Source organism: Sus scrofa, chromosome 13, assembly GCF_000003025.6.
Source record: "Sus scrofa isolate TJ Tabasco breed Duroc chromosome 13, Sscrofa11.1, whole genome shotgun sequence".
Classification (NCBI taxonomy): domain Eukaryota; kingdom Metazoa; phylum Chordata; class Mammalia; order Artiodactyla; family Suidae; genus Sus; species Sus scrofa.
Genome location: NC_010455.5, coordinates 4,533,158 through 4,547,298, shown reverse-complemented (window position 1 = coordinate 4,547,298; position 14,141 = coordinate 4,533,158). Strand labels below are relative to the sequence as shown.

The 14,141-nt window shown below is 36.2% G+C and overlaps 1 protein-coding gene across 7 annotated transcripts in view; it reads left to right on the top strand.

Moving 5' to 3' along the window:
* TBC1D5 (TBC1 domain family member 5) overlaps positions 1-14,141 on the top strand; it is a 546,905-nt gene that overhangs the window by 191,150 nt on the left and 341,614 nt on the right. For all 7 annotated transcript variants that reach the window (XM_021069681.1, XM_021069680.1, XM_021069682.1 and 4 more), the window contains one exon: positions 6,667-6,798. In XM_021069681.1, the coding sequence (XP_020925340.1) occupies positions 6,702-6,798 (97 nt within the window). In that variant the 5' untranslated portion in view covers positions 6,667-6,701. The remainder of the gene's footprint in view (positions 1-6,666; positions 6,799-14,141) is intronic.

The following is a 14,141-nucleotide window of genomic DNA, read 5'->3' as shown; positions in this document are numbered from 1 at the left end:
TTCCATATATTCTACATGTTTCTGGTTATGTATATCATTTATGAATATAGTATTTTATAGTGGATTGTTGACCCTAAAATTTTTATTCTAATAGCCTGGAAGTTATAAGGACTAAATCTGTTTTAATTTGATTATTGTTCTTAGTATGTAGACCCTTATTATGGTCCTATATCTGTTTAGTAGACAACACTTGAATAATACAATTATGTGGTTGGTAAAAATGAATTAGGGTTTCAGGGTTTTACCAATGGGTGATATTTAATATTGAATGACATGTATTAAGACAAATGCTTTTATATATAATTTATTTGGCATTGTAAATGCATTTGTCTTGTGAGGAACAGACCCCCTGTTGTTAGATGAAGTATTCTGGAAAGGTTTGGAGTAAATAAATAATAAAACTACTTTGATATACAGTCTAACCAATATTAAATATTAAGACTTATAGATGATTGATTTTAATACTTAATTAACTTAAAGTCCAATGTAGCACTTTTACATTAAAGACTGACAGAATTTAAAAATGGAGCTTCATCCTTTCTCTTTGATTTCTTTCTCACTTCTCTTTCTTTTCTTCCTTTACTACTTCCTTCTCTTTGTTATAATTAAGACTCTAAAACATCATTGTTCCTGACCATCAAATTACCTGTAGATAAAATATTTCTAAATAAACAGGTTCTTTTTTGCCAGTTCTATAAATAATGTTCCATTACTTCTTAATTATAAGAATATAGCTTTTATATAACTATAGAAAATATAGTTTCTTGCTTTTATAAGCAAGATGTCATATTTTAGGTTGTATACCCTTCCTGGTAAATGCGTGCTATCTTTAACAGACACTCATTCATGCTGTATTTTCTCCTCTTTTTGTAATTGTGCTCTGGAAATTGTTCATTTAAGCTCTTTGATACACTTTTCTTATAGGAGGTATCTTTATATAAAGTAATATTACTCTGTCATTTCAGTGTTTGATTTCTAAGTTTACCATCAGTCAAGAATTTAAATGAATGAAATATGCTTATATGAGCTTTTTGGAATATGGATGTCTTCAGAAGCCACAATTCAGAATGCTAATTCTATGCTTATGTATTAGAAACAGTGAAAGAATGACTATAAGCTTAAATACATAGAACTTCAGATTCAGAGGGAATAAACATTTTTCTAGAGCTTTGGTTTATATGATGCCATTTTGAAAGAGAGAATTTTGTTTAACTGACCTGTTGTTTTGTCTGTATACAATGCTCATAATATGAAATTTTCACTTAAAGACTGCTTGTATTGCCTTAGTTTACATGGAGATACCTTATTTTGAAACTTGATACTTTAAAACTGTCTTCCAAGCTTTAGTACTAAACTCTTACCCTTTCCTTAGATATTAACTATTTTCCACCCTTTCTAGTTAATAGATATTAACTATTTTTCATGAGACTTCCCTTCTTTTAGACAGATTTTTATCTTAAGATTTAATATTGCCAAGAATAAGACAATGTCCTTAAGTTAGTCTTGGATTTTAAATGGCCGGTTCAGCCTAATGTATCACTTTCTGTGACCAGGATGGCAGCAAAAAAGACCATATTGCACAACTGATTTTGAATTTTGTGAATTTTAAGCTCATGTGAAGCAGGAAATTTAAGTGTTATTTATAATAAGTATAGCCAAGAAGGTATACCTCCTTTCTCAAGTCTTAGAAGGAATATTGCTGTGCTTTCTGAATTAGAGAAAATAAGACTGCCTTTATTTATTTATTTTGATTCTTTACTGTTTTTGTCAGTCAGGGAAATTCTAGAGACAGGTTGGTATTATTTAGGAAAACTGAAATCCATCAATTATATTAATTATCTTAAAATCTTCAGACCAAAAAAATTTCCCTTAACTTCTTTATTTGAATTTTTGTAAATATTTTCTTATAGTCTGATATTTATGGTACAAAATTTATTCATACTAGTTATTAAAATAAATACATATTTGTTTAAGACTCTTTCCTGTCCTGCTTGGTAGTGGTCTTATACTTTTGGTGGTTGTTGTAGTCGTAAAACACAAACTGGAAAACTTTTTTTTTTAATTTTATTGAAGTATAGTTGAGTTACAGTGTTGTGATAGTGTCTCTTGTATAGCAAAGTGATTCAGTTGTACGTATACACACATCCATTCTTTTTCAGATTCTTTTCCCGTATAGGTTATCACAGAAATATTGGGTAGAGTTCTCTAAGATCTACAGCAGGTCTCCACTGGCTAATCATTTTGTAAGAATGACTTAAGAAAATTAATTTACATTTGAAAGCAACATTATGTTGTGATTTTATAAGGTAATCACAATTGCCATAAGTTAATCACAATTGCCATAAGCAACAAAGTTTAAGTATGCTAAAAAGCTAAACTAGCCCTTTGTATTTAAAACAAACAAATAAAAAACCCTCTTGCCAAAGTGTATAAAGGGAACATATCTTAACATAATAAAAGCCATTTACGACAAACTCACAGCAAATATAATACTCAATGGAGAAAAGCCGAAAGCCTTCCCACTCAAATCTGGAACAAGGCAAGGATGCCCACTCTTTCCACTGTTATTCAACATAGTATTGGAAGTCCTAGCCACAGCAGCCAGACAAACAAAAGAAATAAAAGGCCTCCAAATTAGAAGAGAGGAGGTAAAACTGTCACTGTATGCAGATGACATGATAACTGTATATAGAAAATTCTAAGGACTCAACCCAAAAACTACTTGAACTGATCAACAAATTCAGCAAAGTAGCAGGATATGATTAACACTCAGAAATCAGTCGCATTTCTGTATACTAACAATGAAATATTAGAAAAGGAATACAAAAATACAATACCTTTTAAAATTGCACCCCAAAAAATCAAATACCTGGGCATACACCTGAACAAGAAGGTAAAGGACTTATATGCCAAGAACTATAACACATTAATCAAGGAAATTAAAGAAGATGTAAAGAAATGGAAAGATATTCCATGCTCCTATGTTGGAAAAATTAATATTGTAAAAATGGCCGTACTACCCAAAGCAATCTACATATTCAGTGCAATTGCTTTCAAATTACCCATGACATTTTTCGCAGAACTAGAACAAACAATCACTATAAAAGCATTTCAGTGACTCAGTTTCAATCTATAGGCATAATAAATTAGAATATAGTAGGTGGCTGATTTTATACAACAATTGTAGACTGGTATATTTGGTAAGTTTTGTATTCTGGTTACTGGGTGCTACCATAGAGGTCTAAATTCTAAAGAGTTATTACTGAAACTAAAATCAGTGAATGACTTGAACTTAACTTCTCTACGGAGTTCAAGGGACTTTAAGTATCTTTGAGCATCTTGAATGAATATTTGAATATCATCATGTTATAGAGTATTTTAGCTGTAGAAAGGGTTTTTTTTTGATGTTTCTTTTTGAAATATACTTTGGTATCACTTTATTTCTCATAATTTTTGAATCATAGAAAATCCCATTGTATATTTTAGGCATATGAAGTTTAATACTGGAAATATATACTGCAAAAAGAGAAAATAAAGTAATAATATGAAAACATATATAAGATATTAAAGAAATTTTAAGGAAATCTCGCAGATAACTTGCAATACTCATTTTCAACATTTAGCTTGTGTTTTTAAAGGGTATGGCAGAATGTATAGAGTATTTGAATTTTACATTAAAATAATTGTCCATGGCCAAATACACTTTTGTCATGTGTTCCTTTGGTTCCACAGTGTTTTTTGTTTGTTTTGCTCTTTGTTTTGAGGCCAACACTTATAATAAAGATTTCACATAAAAATTCTCAGATTGCTAGCTTTTATTGAAAATGTTGATGCAGAGAAAAGGATGTTATAATTCACAGACCCTGTCCTCTTACACACCCTTGTTTTATGCCTTGTCTCTCTGTTTCATTGACTTACAGAGAGCTAGGTGTAGTTTTGTAGTGGTGGATGAGTTCTCGAGCCATATGGGGTGGGGTCAGAGTCTGGCTTTGACACCTAACTAGTTGTGTGACTGTAAACACATTCCTTAATCTCTCTGTACCTCCGTTTTCTGTTTGGTAAAATGAAAATGATGATGGGTTGTTAGGATGAAATGATGAGTGTACATGAAGTGTTTTAGAGTAGTTTTTATCACATATTTATTGCTCAATAGATGTTAACTGCAATTAATAATGCTTTTTTGCCTGACCCCATTAGGTATTTAAGTTTGGTGATCCTTACTTCTCCATAGTAAAGGATTTTATGTTTTAATCTGCTCATTCATCTGATCAGTAGTATTTATCAGATTCTCTGTTGTAGTATAATTATCTTTATTTTGCTATCTTCTACCAAATTAGATTCCCCAGAGTTCCATCTCTGTGGTTAGCGTTCCATGTGTGTTAATTGATTTGTACTTATAAGAAGTAAGAACTGACAATTTCAGATTTATGGATTTAGGATTTATGGCTTTACAAATTCTTACTGTCCATTGGAAACAAAAGTTCTGCTTTCCCAAGTGTTGGTTTTTCCTAACCCTCTGCCTCTTTTGTTTTAACTGTAATTCCAGTGGGAAAGGATTTGTTAACATCTGACCATGAGTGAAGTGGCTGAGAGTTAGAGGGTTCTGATAAAAATCAGATAATATTCCACAGTGATTTTACAAAGTGAGAGTTTTAGAAAGAAAGTAAAATAAAGGAGCATTATGTGTTGGGAAAATATTGGTCAAGGATTTGTGTGTTCATGGACTTCTGGAATTTTTCTCTGGAAGTGGAGACTGTATCCTGTAAAATTACATACTCATTTTGCTTGGACTTGCTTTTCCAGTTTAGCATTCCACATTTCCTCTTCCTATCATGTCCCCCGCTCTTGAAATTGAAAATAATATGTTACTTATATTATTTTGGATGAAAATTAGTGAACCCAGTCTGTTTTTTGAAAGATTCTGATTTCAGAAGGTCATTTGTACTTTATGTACATAAAAAAATTATAAGTAGTTAGGACCGCTTGGAAGTTAAAAAAAAAAATGTAATTTCGGAGTTCTTGTCGTGGCGCAGTGGTTAACGAATCCGACTAGGAACCATGAGGTTGTAGGTTCGGTCCCTGCCCTTGCTCAGTGGGTTAACGATCCAGCGTTGCCTTGAGCTGTGGTGTAGGTTGCAGACGCGGCTCGGATCCTGCGTTGCTGTGGCTCTGGCGTAGGCTGGCGGCTACAGCTCCGATTCAACCCCTAGCCTGGGAACCTCCATATGCCGCAGGAGTGGCCCAAGAAATGGCAAAAAAAAGACCAAAAAAAAAAAAAATTGTTATTTCTAAAAAAAAAAAAAAACCTTAAAATTGGAATTATTTATAGAAATGAGAATCTAGAGAGGAAACATTTAACATGACAAAAAAAGACATAGGTGATTATATAATCTTGCCCTTCTAAACGTAATGCAAGAGGCAAAATCCATAAAGGAGATATAGGTATATTTGGGTACATAAAAATTAAAAAAAAAGTTACTGTGTCCACAAAAACTATATATAATTTGAAAACAGACACACTCTGAGAAAAATGGCACATGACAAAGGTTTAATATCCTTAATATTTAAACCATGCTTACAGATCGTGAAGACAATCATAATAATAAGCTCCATCCACAAAAGACAATAACAAATGTCAGAGAAAACATAGGAAGTCTTCAGTAATTTCACTAGTTTTCAAGCAAATGCAATATAAAATTTGAATATCATATGAGTCCAACAAAAACAAAAACAAAACAAAACAACCCAAGGAATTACTCATTCCCACTGTTGATGAGGGTCCAGGGGAAATGAACTTTTCTATTATATATATATATATCTTTCTAGAGCATAATGTGCCAAAACGTCTCACAAAAGCTTATTTTTTTTTTAAATACATGTTTTTAGCCCAGCAATTATGCTTATAGGAATTTATCCTAAGGAAATAATCATGGATACAACACAGAGGTATCACTGAAAGATATTCATTGTGAAGCTGTTTTATAGTTTTGAGCAACTGAAAATATCCTAATTGTCTACTAATAAGGAATTGATTGCATCAATTGTTATAGCTACCTAAAAGAATACCAGGGATCCATTAGAAGTTATAATATCGACTTTTTTAATGGGAAAGGAAATACTCTTGATAATTAATTTATATAATCAGTATATTTAGCATGATGGATCACATTAAAGCTATATGTATTTTAAATACCCAGAACAAAGACAGAAAGAATACATATGATAAACTGAAGTGTTTACAGTGGTTTTTTAAACTAATACAATTATGGGTGATTTTAGTTTGGTCTATTTTCTATATTTTGAAAGTTCAGATTATAAATGTGTATTATTTTGGCAGTAAAATGAGGGATATTCTAAATGTGCCAATAATTTAACTTACAGTTCAAGTTTTTGTGCAGAAATTTATTGAAAATAAATGAAATTGAACATTGAGTTAAAGGTTACCGATGAAGTTCAGATTAGGGAGAAATTGTTGAAACAGGAATTTTGTGCCACTCTTTCACTCCTTTGCATATGTCTACCAATGTGTAGTAACAGTCCCTGGAGCCAGTGGAAAACTTGTTGATGTTTGTAATGCTCTCTTAATCATTTTGGTTTTGCATTTATTCCCAGTCACAGCAGAAAGAAAAATATTCATCATTTTTCTCCATATTTTTCATCTCCCAGGTAGTCACTTTTGGTGACAGTGTCCAGTTCTCAAAATGTATCATTCCTTATCTGAAACTAGACATCCTCTGCAGCCAGAAGAACAAGAAGTGGGCATTGATCCTTTGTCTAGCTACTTAAACAAGCCTGGAGGTGAGTTTTGTATGCAGATACTTTCTGAGGTCACTAGGAAGCCTGGCAGAGGGATTCCAGTTAGCCCTGCTTGCTTTGAAGAGCAGGGCAGCTTTAAGAACATTTCTTTGGATAGATATAGAGTGCTGAGACATGATGAATACCACAAAATATCAACTTTTGATTATAGACAGATGCATTAGCCATAGCCAAATGTTTAATGCACTGTCATTCATTTTTTAAAAAAATCGTAAATAGTTTATTGCTTCAGCATAAGAATGTTTAAATGCAGAATGACCTTTGTCAAACATCTTTTAAAGAAGGCTAAGCTTTTAGTAGTTCCCATCGTGGCGCAGTGGTTAACGAATCTGACTAGGAACCATGAGGTTGTGGGTTCGGTCCCTGCCCTTGCTCAGTGGGTTAACAATCCGGCATTGCCGTAAGCTGTGGTGTAGTTTGCAGACGCGGCTCGGATCCCGCGTCGCTGTGGCTGTGGTGTAGGTCGGTGGCTACAGCTCAGATTCGACCCCTAGCCTGGGAACCTCCATATGCCGCGGGAGTGGCCCAAAGAAATAGCAAAAAGACAAAAAAAAAATAAAATAAAATAAAATAAAGAAGAAGGCTAAGCTTTTAGTGTTGATTTTTGCAGGGATTTTTTTCCCCCCTTCAGGAAGTTGAGATTATTACAGAATAAAATAATTGCTTGATGTGTTTTTTAATAATTGAAATTTGTGTTGTACTTATAAAGATCTATTCATTAAAATTTTGGGGGTCTAACCTATAAAAATGTATTAAATGTGTATGTATCAAAGCTTTGTATTATTGTCTCAGTATCAGTAATAGCATAGTATCTTGGAAGGAAACAATGACTGTGAGAATTCTTGAAACCTTATCCTTATTTCAACTAATGAACTAAATATTTGATAAAGTTTCACTCATTAAATATATATATCATGATTATAAGATCTATTTTAACAAATCATCATTACGCAAAGTTATTCACATATGTTTTATATATTTCTATTTTGATATAAAGGTCTGCCATTAACTTGTGTTTGGGGAATTTAAGAAGTTACTTGATTCCTTAAAATAGCTATTTCTTTAGTATGCAAGCTCTTGAGTTTATGCAATATGTTTATGTTTTCTGTGCATCTTTAATACCTTCCACATCCTACAAATGCCATTATTTTTAATGAAAATAGTATACAACTTATTTTTGTGGTTTTATTTTTACTTTTATATTTCCTTTTATTTAGACTACTGTTTAAGGTTTTGATAATACTAGCATCCAGTTTGTTTTAGCATTTAAAGAATTTCAGTGGTAAGACTGATAACAACCTTCCCTAGAGATATTTTTTCTTAAATGTAATATCTATAAGAGGAGTTCCCATTGTGACTCAACAGTAGTGAACCTGACTGGTATGAGGACCTGGGTTTCATCTGTGGCCTTGCTCAGTGGGTTAAGGATCCGGCATTGCCTTGAGTATAGGTTGCAGACATGGCTCTGATCCTGCTTTGCTGTGAAATGTGGTGTAGGCTGGCAGCTGTAGCTCCAGTTCGGCCTCTAACTTGGTCACTTCCATACGCTGCAGGTGCGGCACTAAAAAATAAAACAAAAACAAAACAAAAAACCTATATAAGAAGTACTCATGATTAAATAAGTGAAAATTTTCTGCAGGCACTTCTATAAGTGAATATTTTAAAAGTGAATGTATTTTTGTGTTACAAGTATATAAAATATTTTCACCAAAATTTTTTGATTTATGTACTTATTTTAAAACATAGATTTTTTGTTTTTGCTTTTTTTTCCCCCTTAAGTGCATTTTTTTTCCCTTTGGACCAGTTCATTAAATCCTGAGGTTCTTTTTTTTTAAAGGTTAAAAAACATTTTAAATTAATTTTCTCCTTTATTGTTTGCAGGGATGAGTAGTTACCTTTAGTGAAAAGGCTTTTCGTTTATATCCTAGCCAACGTTTCTATGACATACAAAGTTATTAGGACTGAATTGATGTTTAAAAGTGCCATTAATTCATTTACCCCAAATGTTCATTAACAATGTAAATGTATGCTGATGTTCTATGAGACAAGGAAGTGACTAATGACTCTTCCAACTAACAACACTTAAAATGAATAGAAACTTTAGATAGCTAATCTTGAAGTAATCAAGACCCTCATTCAGCTTGGCATCTCTGTATGCTCTAAAACAGCTGTCAACTGTTAAAAATATATACAAAACACACATACGCACACGCACATGCAGAAAAGAAAGATATGTAAATATCTAGTTCTTCAAAGCCATAAAGGTTACTAACCGTAGTGGGTTTTGTGCATTGTATATGTAAATATTTTATATAAAGCATCTATTTCATCTTAGGTTTTCTTTTTTGCAGAAAATCGTGTGTTGCATGTTAATGGGGCTGTCATATTTACTTGAAAAATCATCACCTTTCTAGCATGTTTATTTATTTTAATATATGTCTTTCACGGGGTTTCCCATGTATTTGAAGCCTATTACATGTTTTTTTCCCAAAAGGAAATTTGTAAGTAGTCAAACACCGGACTTAATCAGTGGTTTCCCTGTGTAGAAGTCACCTTTTTTTGTTTGATTTTTTAGAAAATCCTTTTATGTATTCTATAGGTAAACAATAAGGCTTTGATTTTCTCAAATCTGAATTTTAACAGTTATAGAAAAACAGTACATTTACTGAATTAACTGATTCTGAATATTCTGGAAAAGATTAGCAGAAATAGCCACATAAGTTATGACAGAAAACTGTATATCATAGATTTATTTACTTTCATGGATGTTTAATGAAAGTGGGTGAGAGCAGAAAAAGGAACTGTTTAAATATGTACATGCAAAATCTTAGAGCATATTTTCCATGCGAATTAAACTTTTAAGTGCTTTTTTTTTCAAATAGGAAATAGCCTAGGAAGTATGACATTTTCTCTGCATTCTATTGAATTTGATAGTATATAGAAAATTGCCGTCTTATATTCCAAGATATCAAAGGGTATTAATTAGTAATTGACAAGTTACCTGTGATTCAGATGGAACCATTAAAACAAAGCAAAAGTGTTTGTTCAGCTATTCATAATTATTCATTCTTAGCATGTAACTTTTAATGATCTAATTAAATGAAAATGTAACCATTTTATTTTATACTGAAGACAACAATATCACGGTTTAGGGAAATTTAACCTATTAATAAAGTAATATTCTCCGAATGACCAGTTGTTTTCCCAAGCTTATAAGAAGTTGGAATGTTGCTAATGATGAAAGAACATTTTCCTCTATTAGGTCTCTTTTGAGAATAGCATTTTGTTACATATAGCCAGAGTTTTTAGCTTCAATTTTATATGCCTTCTTAGTTACAGCTTTTATAGTATTCAGATAATTGCTTAATGTGATGCTTTTTTATATAATATCTGTTTCAAAGCTTTCTTTTTAGTGTCATGTATAAAATATTTAGTAACTTAGAAAAAAACCAAGACATTAAGAATTTTCTGCCTACCACATTTTTGCCTTTTGTAACTTTTGTCCACTTCTTTGTTCTTATGTCATAAAATTTTACGACTAGAAGAGGCTTTGCTGATGAATAAATTGGTAACAATTAAAATAGTTTACTGGAGTTCCCGTCATGGCTCAGTGGTTAATGAGCCCAACTAGCATCCATGAGGACATGGGTTGGATTCCTGGCCTTGCTCAGTGGGTTAAGGATTCAGTGTTGAGCTGTGGTGTAGGTCGCAGACACGGCTTGGTTCCCACATTGCTGTGGCTCTGGTGTAGGCCAGAGGCTACAGCTCTGATAGGACCCCTATTCTGGGACCCTCCACATGCCGTGGGTGCAGCCCTAAAAAGACAAAAAATAAAAAAATGAAATAGTTTACTGAAAGTGATATGTCGTAGGACTTACACACAGAGAGGAGGGACACCGAGACTTATTTCCAGGAAGCAGTATTTATTCGTGCCTTTTGTATCCAAAGGCTGAGCCCTGAAAGCAGCAGGACGTTGCCTTATATACCTCTGCTAGTTTTCCCGCTACATCTTGGTCCCTTTGTCTCCCTTATAAGGTAACACACATTCTGTAAATTGCCATATGTAACATGTTCATGTTATATAATTGAGACTGCGCTCAGGGGTACCAATTATGTCATCCTGCCACAGAGTTGCGCAAGCACGCACAGATGCTGGTTGCACACATTGCCTTCCCTTCATTCTGGGAGGGCTACCTACCGCATTCCTCCCTTTGATGCTCGGAGCCCCCTTTGGTTTAGGGGTTTATATTTTTATAACCTCATTATATGTGTGGACTTTTTTTTTTTTTTTTTTGACCATGGCCTCAATGAGGCTGGAGAAAGACCTCATAACTAGGGGCGGTAGGCAGGGTAGGAGATGAGGCAAGCCCCCCAAATTGAAAACACAACACTTGTGGCGGTTTCCAATCCCCCGAAAGTTGAAAACTGTTTCCCAAACAAATTTTTAACAACCTCCTATAACCTGCTGATGCAGTTTAACATATAGATGGGAGTATGGTATCCTTAAGACCTGTCCTCTGCCCAGGTGGCTGGGCCATAGTATTGGACTGTGTTCTGGGGGCCACTTGTCATCCTTCCAGTTGCCAATCTGTAAGGCACGTCGTTTCCATTTGGGTCCCTCTGCCCTCGTACAGTTGAATCCCCAGGTGTTTTTCCCTGGCCAGTGGGAGCAAGAAGAAGGATGGGCGAACAGACCCTAGTAAACAGGACCAGTATGGGGGAAGTACAGTATAGGCTATCCTCCCGCATATCCAGTGTAGCCTTCCTGGGACCCACCATTCGGTATTTGTATCAGTCTCATCCCAGGCCTTTTGGAGATGAGAGAAATTAGACAAAGGGTGAGGATTGGATTCAGGATGGTTTGAGGATCCCCACCACTGGGTCTTTTGAGCAGTTGCATTATAGAATCTTTGGCCCGGGCACATCAGGCTCCCAACAGTAGTGTTAAACTGTCCTCCCCATCAGGCAGGACAATTCTTCCCTATGACTGAGGTTTTGAGAAGCCATATCCCAGTGTCAGAGCTGGGCATCTTGTTTCTGTGTAGGGCTCATGAGGATCCAGTTCTCTAGCCTCCCAAGGCCATTGATCTCCCATATTAGTTCCTCCACATGCATAGCAAGAGGACGCCTTTAGAGTCAGGGCTATAGTTTCTGTCAAGACCAGAAACAGAGTGTTTTTGTTGTTGTGACGGGGATGGGGGGAGGGCTCCTTTCTATTGTCTCATAAAAGGAATGAGAGGTTTCTTGAGTAGTTGAGGCTTGAAGCGGAATTGTGACCCTTTTAAAATACAGTTGGGTTCTGGGATCCTTGCCTCATCCATCTGTACATATACTGACTCCGTAACCCTGTTTCCATCATAATTCTCCTGGGTCAGAATAGTAAAATTAATGGGGTTGCAGGCTCCCGATTTACAGTTGGAATCATCTGTACCCTTTTGGAGGAGTGCTGTATCATCGCCTGGGAGTTTCCACGTATTTTCCCAGCTTTTCCAGGTAGCCCAGGCAACATTATTCCAGGATGGGCAAAGCTTGTAGCAAGCGTCTTCCCCACATTCTGGGCACATATATTAATCATTTAGGCAGTACTCTCATTCCCACTGTAGTCCCCCACATAGTATAGTGTAAAGTGACCAGGTGTTGCCAGTGGCCTTGCAGACATCAAATAACATTGACACAGGCAGGTGGGGATTCGTTATTTTGGCCCTACTGATGAACTGAACTTCTTGGGAGGGCTAATCTCGGGAGTGTTGGATTTCTAACCATTCCTTAGTAGGGGAATACTGTGGGTCGAAACAAGTGTATTGATTCCCCTGCTGGCAGATGGAGTAGGTGGTCCTGTTGTGGTTGCATGTCCCCAAGATTCTTCCCTGACAAGCAAAATGGGTGTGGTAAAGCAAAGGCTTTGTGATACCCTGGCCATGTCACGTAGTGCAGATGCATGGATGACAAGTTGGGGAACTTGGGTCAATAATGGGAGCCCAGGAGTTCTCATTGTGGCTCAGCGGTTAGTGAACCCGACTAGCATCCATGAGGACATAGATTCGATCCCTGGCCTCGCTCAGGGGGTTAAGGATCTGGCGTTGCCGTGAGCTGTGGTGTAGGTTGCAGATGCGGCTGGGATCCTGCATTGCTGTGGTTGTGTGTAGGCTGGTAGCTATAGCTCCGATTCGACCCTTAGTCTGGGAACCTACATATGCCTCGGGGATGGCCCTAAAAAGACCAAAATAATAATGATAATAATAATAATGGGAGCCCATATCAGAGGCAACCAATAACAACAAAGCATCCTACCCACAAGAGGAAAGAGAGAGCTATCAGGAACCTTTCGCCACATTTACAGTTGGCTGGAGCAGTCTCTGCCAACCCCATGGCAAAGATTAGGGCAAGGATTGAACTAACAGGTTCAAGGGGTGGCAGTGAATCACAGTGAGAGAACCGAAATGGGGGACAAAAACAGTCTGTTATCCCGTGTGGTAGACGATTCCTCAAGCTTCTGCCATACATAGATGAGTCAGCTTCCAGGGTTACTAAAGCAGGGCTGTCGTCCTCATGGGTCTCTGGAGCTACAGCTTGCTTCTTTGGGATGGTCAGCTTGCATGGTGTTGAGGGATCAGGGACCTATTCCTAGTCTTGAGATGCTGGTTTTACTCTGCTGTGGTGAATCCAAGAAGCCACTTCTGCCGCCTTTACTGCAGTAGGGGTGAATAAAATAACAGTAAATGGGTCCCTCCAAAGAGGTTTTAAAGGCTGGCTATTCCCATTTTTTTTAACCCATATAGCATCCCCAGGTTTGAAGGGGTTGTTGTCTACGGTTAGGCTTATAGGTAACCGTTCCCTAACCCAATGATGGAGGGTGGCCAGGGTGGAACCTAGTGCTTGCATCTGTTGCCTCAGGGTAAGGTTTCCTAATTCCTTTAAGTCCCCCCTTATACCCTTAATGAGAGGAGGGAGACGCCCATAAAGGATTTCATAAGCGGAGAAAATGCTGTCCGTTTAGTAGGGCTGGACCTAATCCTTAACAGAGCAATTGGCAACAGTTGGTCCCAGTGTAAGTGGGTCTCCTGACACTATTTACTTAACTGTAATTTTAGAGTTTGGTTCATTTGCTCCACTTTCCTGGAGCTCTGAGGATGATATACCGTGTGTTACTTCCAGGTGAGCTTCAACCCCTTTGCCACCAATTGTACCACCTCAGCCATGCATGCCAGCCCAGTATCAGATCCCATGGTGATTGGGATTCCAAATCAGGGAATGATTTCCTTTAGGAGAAGTCAGGCCACTTCAGGTGCTTTTTCTGCGCAAGTAGGGAAGGCCTCTACCCAGCC